General features: G+C 38.5%; 1 protein-coding gene across 1 annotated transcript in view; it reads right to left on the bottom strand.

Moving 5' to 3' along the window:
- Positions 1-4818: 4818 nt before the first annotated feature.
- Positions 4819-15830, bottom strand: part of slc2a3a (solute carrier family 2 member 3a) — a 24686-nt gene continuing 13674 nt past the window's right edge. The window contains exons 3-11 of the mRNA XM_037693261.1: positions 14302-14403; positions 13004-13164; positions 11549-11789; positions 11285-11447; positions 9233-9420; positions 8780-8884; positions 8598-8696; positions 6432-6635; positions 4819-5685 (exon numbers count right to left, since the gene is read on the bottom strand). Coding sequence (XP_037549189.1) covers positions 5356-5685; positions 6432-6635; positions 8598-8696; positions 8780-8884; positions 9233-9420; positions 11285-11447; positions 11549-11789; positions 13004-13164; positions 14302-14403 — 1593 coding nt within the window. The 3' untranslated portion in view covers positions 4819-5355. The remainder of the gene's footprint in view (positions 5686-6431; positions 6636-8597; positions 8697-8779; positions 8885-9232; positions 9421-11284; positions 11448-11548; positions 11790-13003; positions 13165-14301; positions 14404-15830) is intronic.

The raw sequence follows: 15830 nt of genomic DNA, 5'->3' as shown, positions 1-15830 counted from the left end.
TGGTTAATATACATTAAAACTCTACTTCCAGTTCAATTTGTTGAATCTGTTGCATGAGGAGGCTGAGTAAATAATGATGCCTGATACATTTGGTGAATAAGAAATGAGAGCTTTTCCACTAACACTGAGAAACAGTCTGAACACGTGAGGCACAAAAACATAACGGGAATCTCACAGTATGCACATTTACACAAAAACACCACAGTAGTCATGGCCAAACATCCACAGAATAAAGATCACAAGAACCAAATTATGCTGTTGAAACTATTTTCACAAATTTACATTCACATGTGTACGAATGAATTCCAAAACAACCAAGTTAACACACAGTTCTGATATTTACGATGGAATGTCATTATGTGCTTTAATAGAAACATTATGGCCAAATTTGAATTAAACAAACCTTGTTTTGTAATTTACTTGATGAATGTCATGATCCGAGTAACAAATAAACCGCGGCAGCGCATCTGAGCAATTAAGATCTTGTTTTCTTGTGTTTAAATTATGATGCAAAGTTGTAGCTGCCGAAACTCAAAAGAGTTTAATCTGGTGGAGCATGTTTGTGAGTGATGAAACAGACACGCAAAAAGAAAAATAAAGCTCAAACGCAGCAGCTTCAGTCAGCGACTGACTCTTATACTAATATATAGAAACTGATTTGAGCCTGAGAACTTCAGTGTATGGAGAGCAGATGGCAGTGTGACTCAAACATAAAAACATGCAGGTAACATAGAAATAGAGCTCTTAAAAATACATATTTACACTTTAGTTTTTATCCTGTACAGTTAAGAGGAGAGTTTTGAGTTTGCACATGTGCATACAGTAGCTTTCTGCATCCTACGTTTAATGTTCTTTTAAATTTTTTTTTTTTTTTAGTATTTCTGGTACTCGTGTTGCAGTTTGCTGTCATACCAACCGGATTTTTCGAGTTCTACGTAACGTTTGTTCAAACTACAAAATAGCTCTTAATCAAAATCGAACAAGAAGTTTGCTCAAAGTGGCTTTTGCCATCTTCAAAACCACTTGTAAACCGGCGGTATGGAGAAGAAACTTCCTGTAGAGAGCCGTGTGCCACTCAGAACTCAAATCTTTCTTCACCAAAAGCAGCATCTTCAACACCGAGCTTTCTTAAACCTCTGAGTCCCACATTTTCTGAAAGAAAAAGATGCATCAAGCACCTATCGTGGAGGTATTAGACTTGTTTGTTTTTTGAGATTGCCAAAAGGCATTCCCGACAGGGCAACTGGTGTTACAGAAATGTATATAAGAGACACGGGTTTGGTAAAACTCGGTGTGGGGCGGTTGGGGGAGCAGCGTAGACATAGCCACTAACAGAAGCAGCATATTCACAGGAGAGACTGAAGACAACACCGAACGCCATCAGAGAGGAGCGCAAACACACCATCATCTACAAATACGTGAATATACATTAAAACTATAACTAAAAATCCAATAATCTAAGAATTACTCATCGTAACAAGCCTGCTCACATCAAGTGAAACATATCAACAAATTTACAAATTGCTAAGTGGAAACTGTTTAAACGTTAGGCAGGTGGATGATTTTACCGAAGTAAATCTCTTCAAGTACAGTTAAGGATAAAAGAAATACATAAATAAACGGGCTCTGAATGGACGGCGAGGGTGAGAATAGCTTTCTCTACAGCAAATCCACACAACGGAACAATAGATTATAGAAAATATACTTTTTGTCACACGGTTTCACAACACACGCACTGTTAGTAATACATAAATCTGTCGAATAAGAAGACAAAGTGTCACAGCGCTGGCAGCATCTAGACCCATGGAATAAAGCTACAATGATATTTGAGCTTGTTGATGATTTGACTTCCTTAAGTTTCAAGTTTAGAAGGAAATAAAATATATTTGAGTTTTATTGTTCAGGAAAAAAACACATCAGGTTCACAAAAAATGAATTCTATTTAAATGTTAATCTAAAATAAGAGATGTATTCCTAAAATTAAATGTTGAGCGTATTTACTCAGATGATAACAGCCATGATGAAATTTAATGTTTAATAACCGAGGTGTGTCCTGTTGAGAGGAAACAGCCTGTTTCTCGTTGTATTTGGGGGATGTTTGCGTTCATTTTTGAGCAGCTGCATGTTGAAAAAGTACAAACCGATTCACAGAAAATCTCATTCAACATTTTCACATCAACTGTTTGGTCTTGGATCGCCCACAAACTCAACATTACACAATAACCCTGTGATGTGAAGAAAGCAACTTAAACTTTTAATTTAATTATTTTTCAAAAATGTGCTGGTTAAGACTATGGAAAAAACATGTTAAGATAACATGTTAGCATGAACTTTTTATCTGAGATAATTAATGGTTTTATTATGTAAAATGTTTATTAGACTAACATCTGTTTTTTTTAACATTAATAGCAGTTTTTTAATCTGAATATAATCTACATGTTGGATCACATTAGCAAATTAGAAACAATTTTACAGATTATTTTATTATAACAAAAATGCTCATTCTGACCTGAAATCAAAAACCCAAAAGTGGAACAAATGCTTGAAGTTCAGGTCATACGACCTTCGTTGTCTGAGTGTTTTCACGCAGACATTAGGAGAAAATAAAAGTTTAAACAACGATCTTTGGATTGACTTTCACAAATCAAGAAAAATTATTAGGGTTTGTCCACCAATCAGCTTCCAAACAAAAGCTCTTAGCGTACCCAGTTAGGTCTTTTAAAATGTTTTTGTTTAGTTTATATATTTAAACGTCTAATTAAAACCGGACTGATTCAAAAACCAAAGTAGTTTGATTAAAAACCAAGGAAACACTTGTTTTTAGCAGTTTTGAAGAACATCATGCTTTGTGTTGACATATAAAAACATAATGTTATTCAGGTTAACTAGAATAAACCTCCGTAAGCAGTTTTATCTTTCACTAAAACTCTTAAACATCGTGATTTGACAGTATTAGCACTTCCCCTTTAGTTGCCTCATTCCCTTATGGCTGAAGATCCGGCACTGATTGCACATTTCACGTAATCTGACCTATTAACAGCTTCGGTAAATGTATGCTTCGTTACCGCTCATGTAAATGCAGCTTATATTATTAGCAGTAGGGATGCACGATATTATCGGCATGGTATCGGTATCGGACGATATTAGCGATAAAGTTAAATATCGATATCGACCATTCCATCAAAATAACTCACCGATATAAAAGACGCTGTTTTTTTTTTTACATATATTATATATTTATATAGTGTTTCATCATTTTCAGCCCCCTTTTTTTGGCATCTGTTTTTGGTAGCAGGCCAAATTAGCAAAGATCTTGCAGAATAATGTATTTGAATTCCCCAACAGAGAAAGCTATGTAGTCTCTGTAAGTAGGTCAAGGGGAGAAAATATCGGTATTGGTATCGATTATCGGCCAAATAAGTTTTAACATATCGGCATATCGGCCAAAAATCCAATATTGTGCATCCCTAATTAGCAGCCCGTTATAAATAAAGCAGTCTTGTGCTCAAAGACTCACTGATAGTCTCCATCTCGTCTTCATCTGGTTACTGCGATGTGCACGGTACACAAGAGATAAAGGGTTAATCTAAACTGCACTTTAGGTGATGACGGTGTTTCTTCTCATCTGCACACAAACAACTCACTGTTCACACATTGGTGCCAGTCTGAAAACCATTAAAACATCTTAATATGCTTTACTGTATATACTTTGTGTTAAAACTCTTTCTATTATAATAATCTTGCCTTTAACAAAAATATACAATGGATGTTACAATTCTATGCGGTCAAGTCTTACTGGGCTAAAAGCATTAGTCCTACAGGTCAAAGGTTACGATCATTTTAAAAACAGACTGCAATACTTTTCTAATGACCTTCAGTTTATTTTAAATAGTTACCAAAGATGAAAAGTTAAATCTCTGCTAAAATTTCCAATAAGCCTGTAATGTAGCACATTTGAATCCCAATTATTAATCTTAAGCAGATTGTATTTGTGCTTATTCTTGTGAAGATTATCTTTAAAGTATTTAGGAAGTATTTCTGGTCAGTCATGGAAAATATATTATTTTAGTCTCTGTTCAATTTTGGCATTTTTTACTTTTCAAAAACAGAAAAAGTAAAAGGGTGAAGTTATTTAGTAATTAGACATGATTAGGGAATTAGTGCTACAATCGTTCATTTGTTGTCATCAGAAGTGATGCTAATCTCAAATTACATAAAATATATCCAATAAATCCTGATGCTTGCTCAATAATCCAGGTAGATTAATCTAACAAGGTTAAGTCAGGTCCTCTGGACGGTTTCTTCTTCGTTGAAACATTTTGTCTTTTATCCAAAAGACTTCTTCAGTCAGAGGCTCTGCAACAAACAGTCATAAGCAGCACCTGCACCTGTTATTGCTAGCATCACTCAGCCCTCTGTGAATAGCAAGTGGCCATCGGGGCACTAACAACCAACTGTTAGGCTGCTGGTCCTCCTTTTGCATGTGAACAACTACAGGTAGTTCTGGATGTCATCAGCAAACTAGTTGATCCACCATGGAAAGTGCTGCTCATAAGACTGAGTTTGTCGCGGCTCCTCAGACTGAAGAAGTCTTTTGGATAAAAGACGAAACGTTTCAACAAAAAGACTCCGTCCAGAGGACCTGACTTAACCTGGATAATTTATCTACCTGGATTATTGAGCATGCATCAGGACGTAAATAAAATAAACTTGTTTTATGGTTTTAGCATTAACGTTTAGACTTATTAAAGTTTGAAATATCTGGGGATGAATTCTGCAGACTGGATTCAACAACCAGATATTTAAGGTTGCGCGTGTTCATCGGGAGGTGACGTACTTTGGTAATAATCCTGTTATTTTGCGAGGAAAAGGCGACGCGTCTCAGAAAACATCTTATTAAACCTGCGGTCAGAAAGCACCTCCTCAAAGTACAACTACTGCCCTAGTCATTAAAACTCTCCTTACATAAAAGACAACAGGTTAATTAAAAAGTGTATCCGTGGTGATCCACGCCACTTTAACTCACTTGGACCTGAACTCAGAAGCTGTATTTATGAAAACACCTGTAACACAATTCAGAAAATCAGAATTCCTGTTGACCGCCCTTTCCTGCAGTAAGGAACATACCAGCTGGACCTGAACCCAGCTTCAGTGGTAATTAACCAGAGGTGTGTGTCGGTCTGACTGCAGACACACACTTTTATTGAACGCACCCGATTCCTCAGGAATGTCAAGATTTTTAGAAGACAGACAGAACTTTTTGAAAAGAAAGTGTGAGCAATGCTGAAGTAGTTTCCTCAGTTTTTTAGTGACTCTTCCTTCAAATACAATCTCTCCCACGTAATAAAACTTCATCTACACCTGCTCTACTTTCTCTTCGGTCGCGCCGGGTTTCTCTGTGAGCGGAGTTGTTTCGGCTGCCGGCACGGAGACCTGAACGGCTGCTGGCGCTTCAACCAGCGGGACCTTCTCCTTCTCCGGTGAGGCTGGAAGCGTCACGGCGGTGCTGGAGGTGGCAGGAGGCTCCTCGGCGGAAGAGGCGGCGGGAGGTGGAGCGCTGCCGAAGCCGCGGGCGATCTCTTCAAAGGTTTTTCCCTTCGTCTCCGGGACTTTGAAGAACGTGAAGACGAAAAAGATGATGAGGAAGGCAGTGAAGATGAGGAACACCCACGGACCACACCACTCCTGTGGAAAGAAGAGAGTGGAATCACAACTTGTACAATGTATCCTAAAACCAATGACTCAGATCATACAAAAAGTACTTTGCACAAGTCTTGAGTCATAACTATTTTCTTTATTTATTCCAAGCAGCCCGACTTTTTATGCATTTGTTCCAATTTATTCTGTTGAAGCTATGAAAAACATCAAATTAGCAAAGTTTGACAGACATAAACGATATTTCAGCGCCAAAAAAAAGGTGATTTCAAAACAAACTTGACCGACAACTAAACATTGATGCAGCTCTCGAGTCCAGTCTGATCTTTGATAGGTTTTTTTTCTTGCATTAATTACAGAGATGACATTTAGATACTGCTCATCTGTTGTTTATTGTTTATTTGCCATCCATTTGTCAAATGGTCAAATTTTTCTGAGCACTTACTGCACGGCTGCCATGATCAGGACTGGATGAAGACTTAATGAAAAAGCTGCTAAAGTCCAATAAAAACCTGAAAAGTCTTAACAAAAGTGTAAAAAAATTAACCAGGAACACTTAAAAAGATCACCAAGTACAAAGTAAGTCTGTCTCTGAAAGCAACGCCTAAAGATATTATCATGTTTGCGTAGCGCTACATAAGGATTTTATTTTATGTATGCACAACACGGCAGAGCAACAAGTTCTTGTCGCAAGAGCAAAAGAAAAGAAGCTTTAATTAAACCAAAACCAAGTTCTAACCGATCAATCAAAACCAGCACCACTGCCCCGCCCTTACCACTAGTTTGGGAAAGCTCATTCCAACCAGGAAGTTGGCTGTCCAATTACAGCAACCAGCAACAGCCATGGCTGCAGGACGGGGCCCCTGGGAGAAGAGCTCGGCCACAATGAACCATGGGATTGGACCGGGGCCCAACTCAAACATAGCCACAAAGAGCATGACAGCCAGGATTGCCGCGTAGCTCATAGCTGGGATGTGCTTCTGCTCAGAGAGAGGGAAGAAAAAGGAAAGAGAAACAGACGTAAACAACATATTCACTGGTTTACATTGTTATTGCTGAGTCAGCATTCACGCAATTGTTTACCCCGTTTTTAATTATTTCTTGTAGGTTTCTTGCAAGCTATTCAATTCAGTTATTCATATAGCGCAGTCACACAACAGAAGTCACCTCAGGACACTGTACAGACTATAGAACTAACTATAGGATTTGTCAAGAAGCCCAGTCTTAAAACTGGACAATGTGTCAGCCTCACGGACAGAAACTGGAAGTTGGTTCCACAAGAGAGGAGCCTGATAACTGAAAGATCCGCCTCCCATTCTGCTTTTGGAAACGCTAGGAAGAACAAGTAAACCTGCAGTCTGAGAGCGAAGTGCTCTGTTATGGAAATATGGAACAAGATATGTAACATATAATGGAGCTAGGTTGTTGAGAGCTTTATAGGTTGGAAGCAAGATTTTGAATTCAGTTCTGAATTTGACAGGGAGCCATTGGAGAGAAAAGCAGAAAATGAAAGGTCATCCATGTTTTTATGTCTTTAAGACATGCTTGTAGTCTAAGTAAGTGATTGGATTCATGGACAAATATAACTGTGTATCATCAGCATAACAATGAAAATTTATCCCATGCTGCTTAATAACTTTACCTAATGGAAGTAAGGTAAAGAGTATTGCTCCAAGCACTGAACCCTGAGGAACTCCATGACTAACTTTGGTGCAAGAAGATTTATTATTTACATTTAACTAAATGGAATCTATCAGATAAATGTGATTTAAACCATTTTATAACTGTTCCTGTAATTCCAATATCATATTCAAGTCTCTGTAACAGAATATTGATCAACTGTATCAAATGCAGCACTGAGGTCTAACATCGAACTCCCTTTGCACACTTTGTGCTAGTTTAGCCAACATGTTCAGCTCATCCATGAGATTGGTGCTATGACTTTTTGTTATTTTTGAAACTTATTCTTTTCACAACTATGTTTACAAATATTTTCACTGCAGAAATACACAAGATAAGACAAGATAGACCTTTACTGGCTGATCACGCAGAAAATTGTTGATTGTTAAATTGTTGACATGGAGATGTTGCCATTGTCTTTGCAACTATTACGTTCTTTGAGATCTGATTCGGTACAGTTCTATACTTGGGTTACTTTTAGCTATAAGTTAAGAGTTTCCCTAATTGTAGTTTCTAGCTACTAATTTGATTTTTTTTTTTTTGCTGCTAATTTAATTATTTGGCTAGCCTTTTGCTACATTTAGCTTTTAGCTATTGTTATTTTTTTAGCGTTAAGCTTCTTTTAGGTTTTAGCTAGTGTTCTGCTTCTTTTAGAATTACACTTCAGTTTCAGCTTCTTTAATTTTAAGTCGTTCAGTTTTTGCAGAAAACGTATTTTTTTCTAGTTAAACTCTAAGAACTTTTGTTGTTTACTAGCTCTTGATGGCTTTAAGGCTCTACAGCAGCACTTTGTCTCGTTTTAGGAATATAGACTTTTGATGTTTTTATTTCAACAAGTGAAACTGTTGTCAAAGAAAACCTCAAGTGTAATAAAGCAAAACAACAAGAGAAATGGCGAGTTAAAGCTGCTTTCATTTATTTAAACTCATTTCTCATGATAATTAAAAACATATATGAGTCTGAAGGAACGTAATGCAATGTTAAAAAACAGTTAATGCAAAACTGAAGAGTTTAAATATATTTTAAAAGTTTTAGTTTACATTTCATACATTTTTGCAAAACTCGATCCAATCGCTAGAATTGTCTCAACATAAATAAACTGAAATCAGCATCGGGGGGAGATTTTAGGACATTTAGAATAATTTTACTTTTTGTGCGACTCTTTATTTCCATTAGATTACTCGGGATTGAAACCCAGAAATATTTGATTGGTGTCCTGGGTATTTTCTCACAGTTACATCTGGATTCTGAACTGGACTCACCAGCAGGAGAGAAATGGTCATGAGGAGAGCGCTGACAGCCATTCCTCCCAATCCCAGGAGGTGGAGAGTCCTCCGTCCCGCCTTTTCCACCAGGAAGAGCTGCAGGACACAGAGGGGGGGTGATCTGCTGCTGAATGGACAGAAGCACATGCAGGGTGAAAGACGAGCAGCACAGCACTCACAGAAACGACGGTGAAGACGGTGTTGACGATGCCGGCTCCGATGGTGGCGTAGATGGGCTGCTTCACTCCTGCCGAGCCAAAGATCCCCGTGGAGTAGTAGAACACCTGAAAGATGCAGAAAGGATAGCAGAAACTTAGAGTTTTATACTTACAAAGTAATGTTTTAAACTTTAATTCCTTTCTTCAAATTCACTTTCTTGGCTGCCTCTTCACAAACCAACTGTTTAGTAATTATTCCACATTTTATTGCACTAAATTCAATGTATAAAAATAATAAATGTGCCCTAATAACCTAGTTTTACTACTGAAGAGTTTTTAAATTTCAACACTGGCTTGTTTTGCACAAACAAACATTCGTGTTTGCTTGTAGCTGCAGTGTTTCCTCCTAAATCTGTAAAATCAACATAAAATGATCAAACGGTCTGTGAGCGATGATCCCAGTTTGTAACTCACAGCGTTGATCCCTGAGAGCTGCTGGGAGAGCTGCAGCATGACGGCGATGAGGAGGGGCTGCCTGTAGGACGCCGAGCGGAACAGCTCAGCGATGGTCACCTTCTTCTCCTGAGCCATCTTGGCGCTCTCCTCCTTCATCTCCTGCAGGTCTTTGCTCACGTCTTCGGTGCCTCGCAGACGGACCAGCGCTGTCAGCAGAACCGAGGCAGGATGGGTTACATTTAAGATACAAGAAAAGTTCTGGCGTAACAGACAAACACTGGATCAGTTTGTTTGCTCAATTATCTTGATTTTAAAACCTGGACGATAAAACACCTGCACGTCAACGTTATGAGCAAATTCTTTTGCAACAAATAAAAGCTACAGTTTGAACTTAACCAGAGGCCATTTGTTGGCAATAGTTGCCGAACTTGAATGTCATTCAATAATATTTAATCAAGAGTAATTAATCAGTCGAATGAGTGTTTTAGAGCCAAGTCAGTTTTCCTGCTGCTCTTAGTGTTTTGATTCACTAAAAATTCAAAATAAAATCTGGTTAAAAGACAGTGTATGTTGATAAGTTCAAAAAAGAAAGTTTACATAAAACAACAAATAAAAATCAATGTCCTCTTTTAAGATTTTTCAAGCAAAATAGCATTAATGTCAATGATTTCAGTTCAATAGCTGAAATTTTTAGTCGGAGCACCGTCGAATGTGGAGCATTTACCGTATTTTTCGAACTATAAGTCACAGTTTTTAAAAAAAATATAATTAACATGCCCTGCAACTTATAGGCCCAAGCGACATATTCATGGATTTTTTTTTCCATATTTATAAACTAATTTTTGGCTATGATATGACCATTTTCATTCATTCTGACTGAAAAAATAAAATAAAATAAAATAAGCAGTACCAGTTTTAGCCACTAGATGACAGCAGAGCAGTAGAAGCAGTATGGCATGCTGTTGTATCATGTAATAGGAAAACATAGGTATAATGACAAATTCAAAAAAATTAAAAACAAAAACAACTGGACTTTATTTATAATACTTTGTTTTATTCTTGAACTGTTTTTAATTTACCATGTCCTGGATGACTGAGGATCTTCACCAGCTATTAATGACACAATCAGCTTGCCATATTCTCCCCACCTTCGTTCTGCTTGCTGCTTGGATAGAACGTCAAACCAGCTGCACCTGCCCGGTGAAATGCAGCTAATTTGACCATCAAAGTGGATTTATTAAGCAAACGTTAAACTGAGACACACCTTTACTATAATTTCGAGCAAACAAATAATTGTTTTTAAGTGTTAATCTTGTTAAATTCTTGTTACAAGTCCTCCCGTGCACGCTCACGTGGCCGCCATTTGGCAGCCCATTATTTTTTGGCACAACACCGGCCCACATTTCCAGGTTGTCAGCGGTGATGCATAATAGATGCGACGTATTTATGGATTTTCCCACTTTATTAGACAAATACGGACTGATGCGACTCATAGGGCGGCGCGACACGTACGGCGGAAAATACAGTAATTCTGGTTACTGACCTCAAACAGATTTTATGTGATGCACGGCGCTCAAAAACCTGTCAAAATGAACTTATTTTGCTTAAAGCGCCTTATAGTCCAAAAAATATGGTAATTAGTTGATGTTTGTGTCGGTTTGTGCGGAGGAGAAGCGAGCCTCTGAGAACCAAAACCAGTTTCTGTTCAGCCGCTTGCCTCACCTGAGCTGCAGTTTATTTAACTTCAACAGTTGAGCCTCATTCCATCTGATTTTTCTCCCTTTCAGGAGGGACGGGAGAATGAACACAATCATGCATGAGAACAAAACATCTCTCTTGTGAGTCAGGCAAACAAAGACCATTGTGAGGGTTGAGTGGTTTTAATCTAATCTGCATGTGAAGATGAGCGCACTCTCCAGGCATTTTTTTTCAATTGAACAGAAGCAAAACATTTTCAGGCCCTGATCGGAAGTCCAGCTTTATTTCTTCACCTTGTGGATTCTGTTTCAGGAGAACTCGCTCCTCCTGTTTGACCTCACGTGGGAGCAGCAGGACCGAAACTCTGCCTACCTTTGCGTGCCTGCTCCTCTTGTTTCAGGTTAATCAGCAGGAAACGGGGGCTCTCAGGACAGAAAGGCAGCAGGATGCACTGCAGCACCGCGGGGGCCACAGTAAGGGCCAGCAGCAGGGGCCACAGCTTGTCTGAGCCCAGCAGAAACTCCAAACCAAAGATCTAAAGTCAGGGAGGCACAGCAACAGAACGGGATCAGCTTTGCCTTCATTCCTAAATATTTTTAAAAAGCGACGGTGCTGATATGAGATAAATGAACAGACCTGAGCGATCAGGATGCCCACCACCACACCAAGCTGGTGCAGCGTGCCGAAAGCCCCACGGAGCGGTGTTGGCGACACCTCGCCCACGTACATGGGAGTTAGACCAGTGAAGAGACCACAGAACAGACCGATGACCAGTCGACCGGCGATCACCATCTCGTAAGAGGAGCATATGGTGGAGAAGCCCATGAGGAGGCCTCCGATCACTGCCAGAGAGTTCACCAAGAACATGGAGCGCCGTCTGAAGAGGAAGGAGCAGAGCAGAGCGCTCACTGGCTCTGAACTAACATGTTCTTTTATTTTGTTCATTCAACCTTTATTTATACAAGTGAGTCACAATGAGCCACGAGGACTCATTTACAAGAGAGACCTGATTTAAACAACGAACACAGAGGAGGCGCAGACATAAAATCATAGAAAATAAAAGAAATCAGTAAAAACACAAGTTTCTGCCAAATAAAATCTCAACACTTCAGTTAAAATAATGTTTTTATTTGTGCTGAACAGAACAAATTAAACTGTGTTCAGTTCTAACAGACGGACCAGAAAGATTTTCACTTGTTTTGATAAAAAAAAATATAAATTTTAAACCTAATTAAATAACAAAATCTTTTTTTGTTATTTAATTATTGATATAATTGCATATATCAATGTTATTTATATAGCACATTTAAAACCAACATTGACCAAAGTGCTTCACGAGTAGATTAAATATATTAATACATAATGGATTATTCGAACCATGTCTTCAGTTCATAGAAAATATATTTGAGATAAAATTAAACAACTGCATTTAGCTTCCTTTTTAGCGATCAAATCATTGTGAGACTGTTTTATAAATAAATATGAATATGGAAAGGACTAATAGTTAAGATTATTGATTATCAGATGCAGTTTCTTTTATTGAAAATAGGAGAAAACACTTTAAAATTGGAGAAAAAATATGACTTATGAATAAAAAAGTTTGAAAAAGTGACAAACACATTGTAAATATAAAAGGACTAATTCACTCACAGAGCAGAGGCTTCTCTGTTTTGTCACAAGTTCATTATTTTACTTATATTTGAGGAAAAAAGTACTGTTTTTATTTTGACAACTGAACATTTTGAGTCATAAGTGTTGGTGTTATTGCTGCTCAGATAAAAAAAAAAAAACTACAGGAATGTAGAAATATTGTTTTGAAACAGTAAAATGAATTCATCTGGGGTTTTATTTGTACTTAAATAAATAATTTATACACTTTGTGCATGTTTTTGTATATAATTTTACACTTCAACTGTAAAAATTTCCTTTTTATGGCGTCAATAAATTTCTAGGCTTGTGACAATTTACATGAAAAACCCGAAAATATATATATTTTTAAAGAAAACACACAAAAAGTGAACTTACGTGCAACAAAAGCCAACACATCATCAGTTTCTATTTTTACAAAAGCGTTAGATAATACCACCCTACCTGCCAAACGTGTTGGCCATGACCCCCACACTGAAGGAGCCCACCATTCCTCCCACACTGAAGATGGCAACAGCGATGCTCCAGACGATGGTGCAAATCCCCGGGCTGATGGACTCGCCATAACGCTCCACCCAGGTGTTATTGAAGAAAGACCGAAGTTTCTGAATGGATGGACGAGAGAAAATGTAACTACCTATCTTGGTGTAGTATAAATATTTTCTAGTAAACTGTTCAACGTTGAGCAGTTAATTTTATCTACAGTATTTGTCCTACTGTAGGACAGATGATGATTTTTTGCTAACGCACAGAAAGCAGAGGAAAGGGCCCGACTACACTAGTCCCTTACTACGTTCATTTATCGTGGACTCGCTCTATCGTGGTTTTTCAAAATAAGATTGGACATGACACACTGATGGATGAGCCGCACGATCGGCATGCATTTTTTATTTACAATAAATGATTTTTAATTATTTAGCACCTCCTGCATCTTTGTGCAGCCCACACTGCGGGATAAGCTTCCTGCTGCAGCTGATCAGCTGTTCTCCGTGCAGAGCGGAGAAGTGGGCGTGGCCAAGAGCGCTTGCAGGTGGCTGAGAGCAGCGGAGGCAGGGAGCGGAAATCATGACATTCTGTGTCTTTTAGAGCGTTTAGGGTTTGGAAACATTGTTTAGAATATTGCAAGAGTGTGGGAAGGATTTAAAACGCCTTTATATATAAATATACTCAAATAAACTACTATTACTTCTTTGTGTTTTTTTACTTATTGCAGGTCTTCAAGGTATGGATCCCCACGATAAACGAAGGACTACTGTATTTCTGGTCAACATATCAGTTTCTCTACAGCCAGAAATGTTTGGTTTTGCTCATTTTTGTACAGATGAAACGAGATACAACCCAAAGAGTTTTAAAAAAGCGCTTCTTTTTCTTTATTTTTATTTTATTAACCTTTATTTAACCAGGCAAATCCCATTGACATCACAGATCTCTTTTGCAAGGGGGACCTGGGCCTCTTGATAGTTAAACCAATTTTTACTTTTTGTACCAAAAAAAACCAAAAGCTTAGTAGATTTTTGATTTAAATACGTTTCAACATTTTAAAATCTGGTTCTGTTAACAGAAAATAACAGAAAATAAACATTCATTTGGTTATTTTTCTGATGTTTATCCCGACACTTTTATTTTTTATCATTATTTACCCTTTAAATTATTCACAGATTCAATTTTAAAAGGACAAAACACGATCCATGTTGAGTTTCCACGACATCCTAGCACCAAATTTCTGACAAGCTTTCACCAACCTGCTCCGGAGCGTTGATGACTCCCGTGTTGTAACCGAACTGCAGCGAGCCGATCACCGCCGTGCCCAGGGAGAACAGCAGGTAGCCTGTTACTTGTTTTTCCTGAACGCAGAAAGAAACGAAGGAAGACAGGCTCATCACAGTTATTAAAAAAGAATTACATCGGAGTTTCTGGTGATATTTTAAATCACGGAGGCAGGCAGACAGGTGCAATAAAGTGAGACGCTGCAGGCAGAAAGGTCAGTGAGATAAATGGGAACAATTATAAACCTAAACATTTAGGAGCATTTAAATAATTAATAATGTCTGAGGCCTTTCAAAGTCAAGACCTGCAATTCCAGAGTAGCATCTTTGTGACTGATAGTTTCTATGAGTCTGTTTGACTTTCCTGAACATAATTAGTTAAATGCAAACGCAATTCAATTCCGAACTCATCCACCTGCGCCTGCAACGTGCCGGACTCACGATGATCCATCAGTTTATCTATTACATGTCGGATGTTTGATCCCTGGATCATCAACAAGCCCCAGTGAACTTTATTCAAAATGTATTTGTGTTTTTGTAGACGTGACGACGGTGTCCTTCACCTGGATGTGTTTAATTGAGGCTGAACACCAAGTAAAAGGAGTGTGTACTCTGTTTCAAGTGGCGTATCAGCTGAGGCATCAACCGGATAAGATTAGAGCGACACATGCGCACTTTGACCATGTGACTTATGTAATAATCATAAATCACCAATTCATCCATCATTTTTACCCTTACCGGTACTTACTTTACTTAACTTACAATTTAGAGTTACCAATCAGCCTAACGTATGTTTTTGGTCTGAGGAGGAAACCGGAGTACCCGGAGAAAACCCTCACATGCACGGAGAGAACATGCCAACTCCACCCAGAAAGGTTCCACGCTAGGATTTGAACCAGTGACCTTCTCGCTGAGAGGCAGCAGCTCTAGCAACTGCACCACCATGCCACATAATCATAAGTAAACATAATTACATATGATATTATTTCACAGTTTTGTTAGACAGCACGGTGGATCAGTTGGTAGAGCTGCTGCCTCTCAGCGAGCAGGTCGCCCCGGTTCAAATCCCAGCCGGGGGTCTTTCTGGATGGAGTTTGCATGTTCTCTCTGCGCATGAGAGGGTTTCTCCGGGTACTCCGGTTTCCTCCTCAGACCAAAAACATGCATGTTAGGCTGATTGGTAACTCTAAACTGTCCCTTGGTGAGAGAGAGAATGGTTGTTTGTCTCTATGTGTCCCTGTGATGGACTGGACACCTGTCCAGGGTGTCCCTCATCTCTCGCAAAGTGATGGCTGGACATGGACACCAGTGACCCCGGCCACTCGAAAAGGAATAGGCAGGTAAAGAGTATGTATGTATGTATGTGCATGCATGTGTGTGTGTGTGTGCGTGCGTGCGTGCGTGTATGTATGTATGTATGTACTGTATGTATGCATGTATGCATGTATGTACTGTATATATGTATGTACTGTATATATGTATGTACTGTATATATGTATGTACTG

The sequence above is a fragment of the Nematolebias whitei genome, chromosome 19 (assembly GCF_014905685.2).
Source record: "Nematolebias whitei isolate Nwh7 chromosome 19, NemWhi1, whole genome shotgun sequence".
NCBI classification, from domain to species: Eukaryota; Metazoa; Chordata; class Actinopteri; order Cyprinodontiformes; family Rivulidae; genus Nematolebias; species Nematolebias whitei.
The sequence above is the reverse complement of the archived record's forward strand: the minus strand, read 5'-3'. Positions and strand labels throughout refer to the sequence as shown.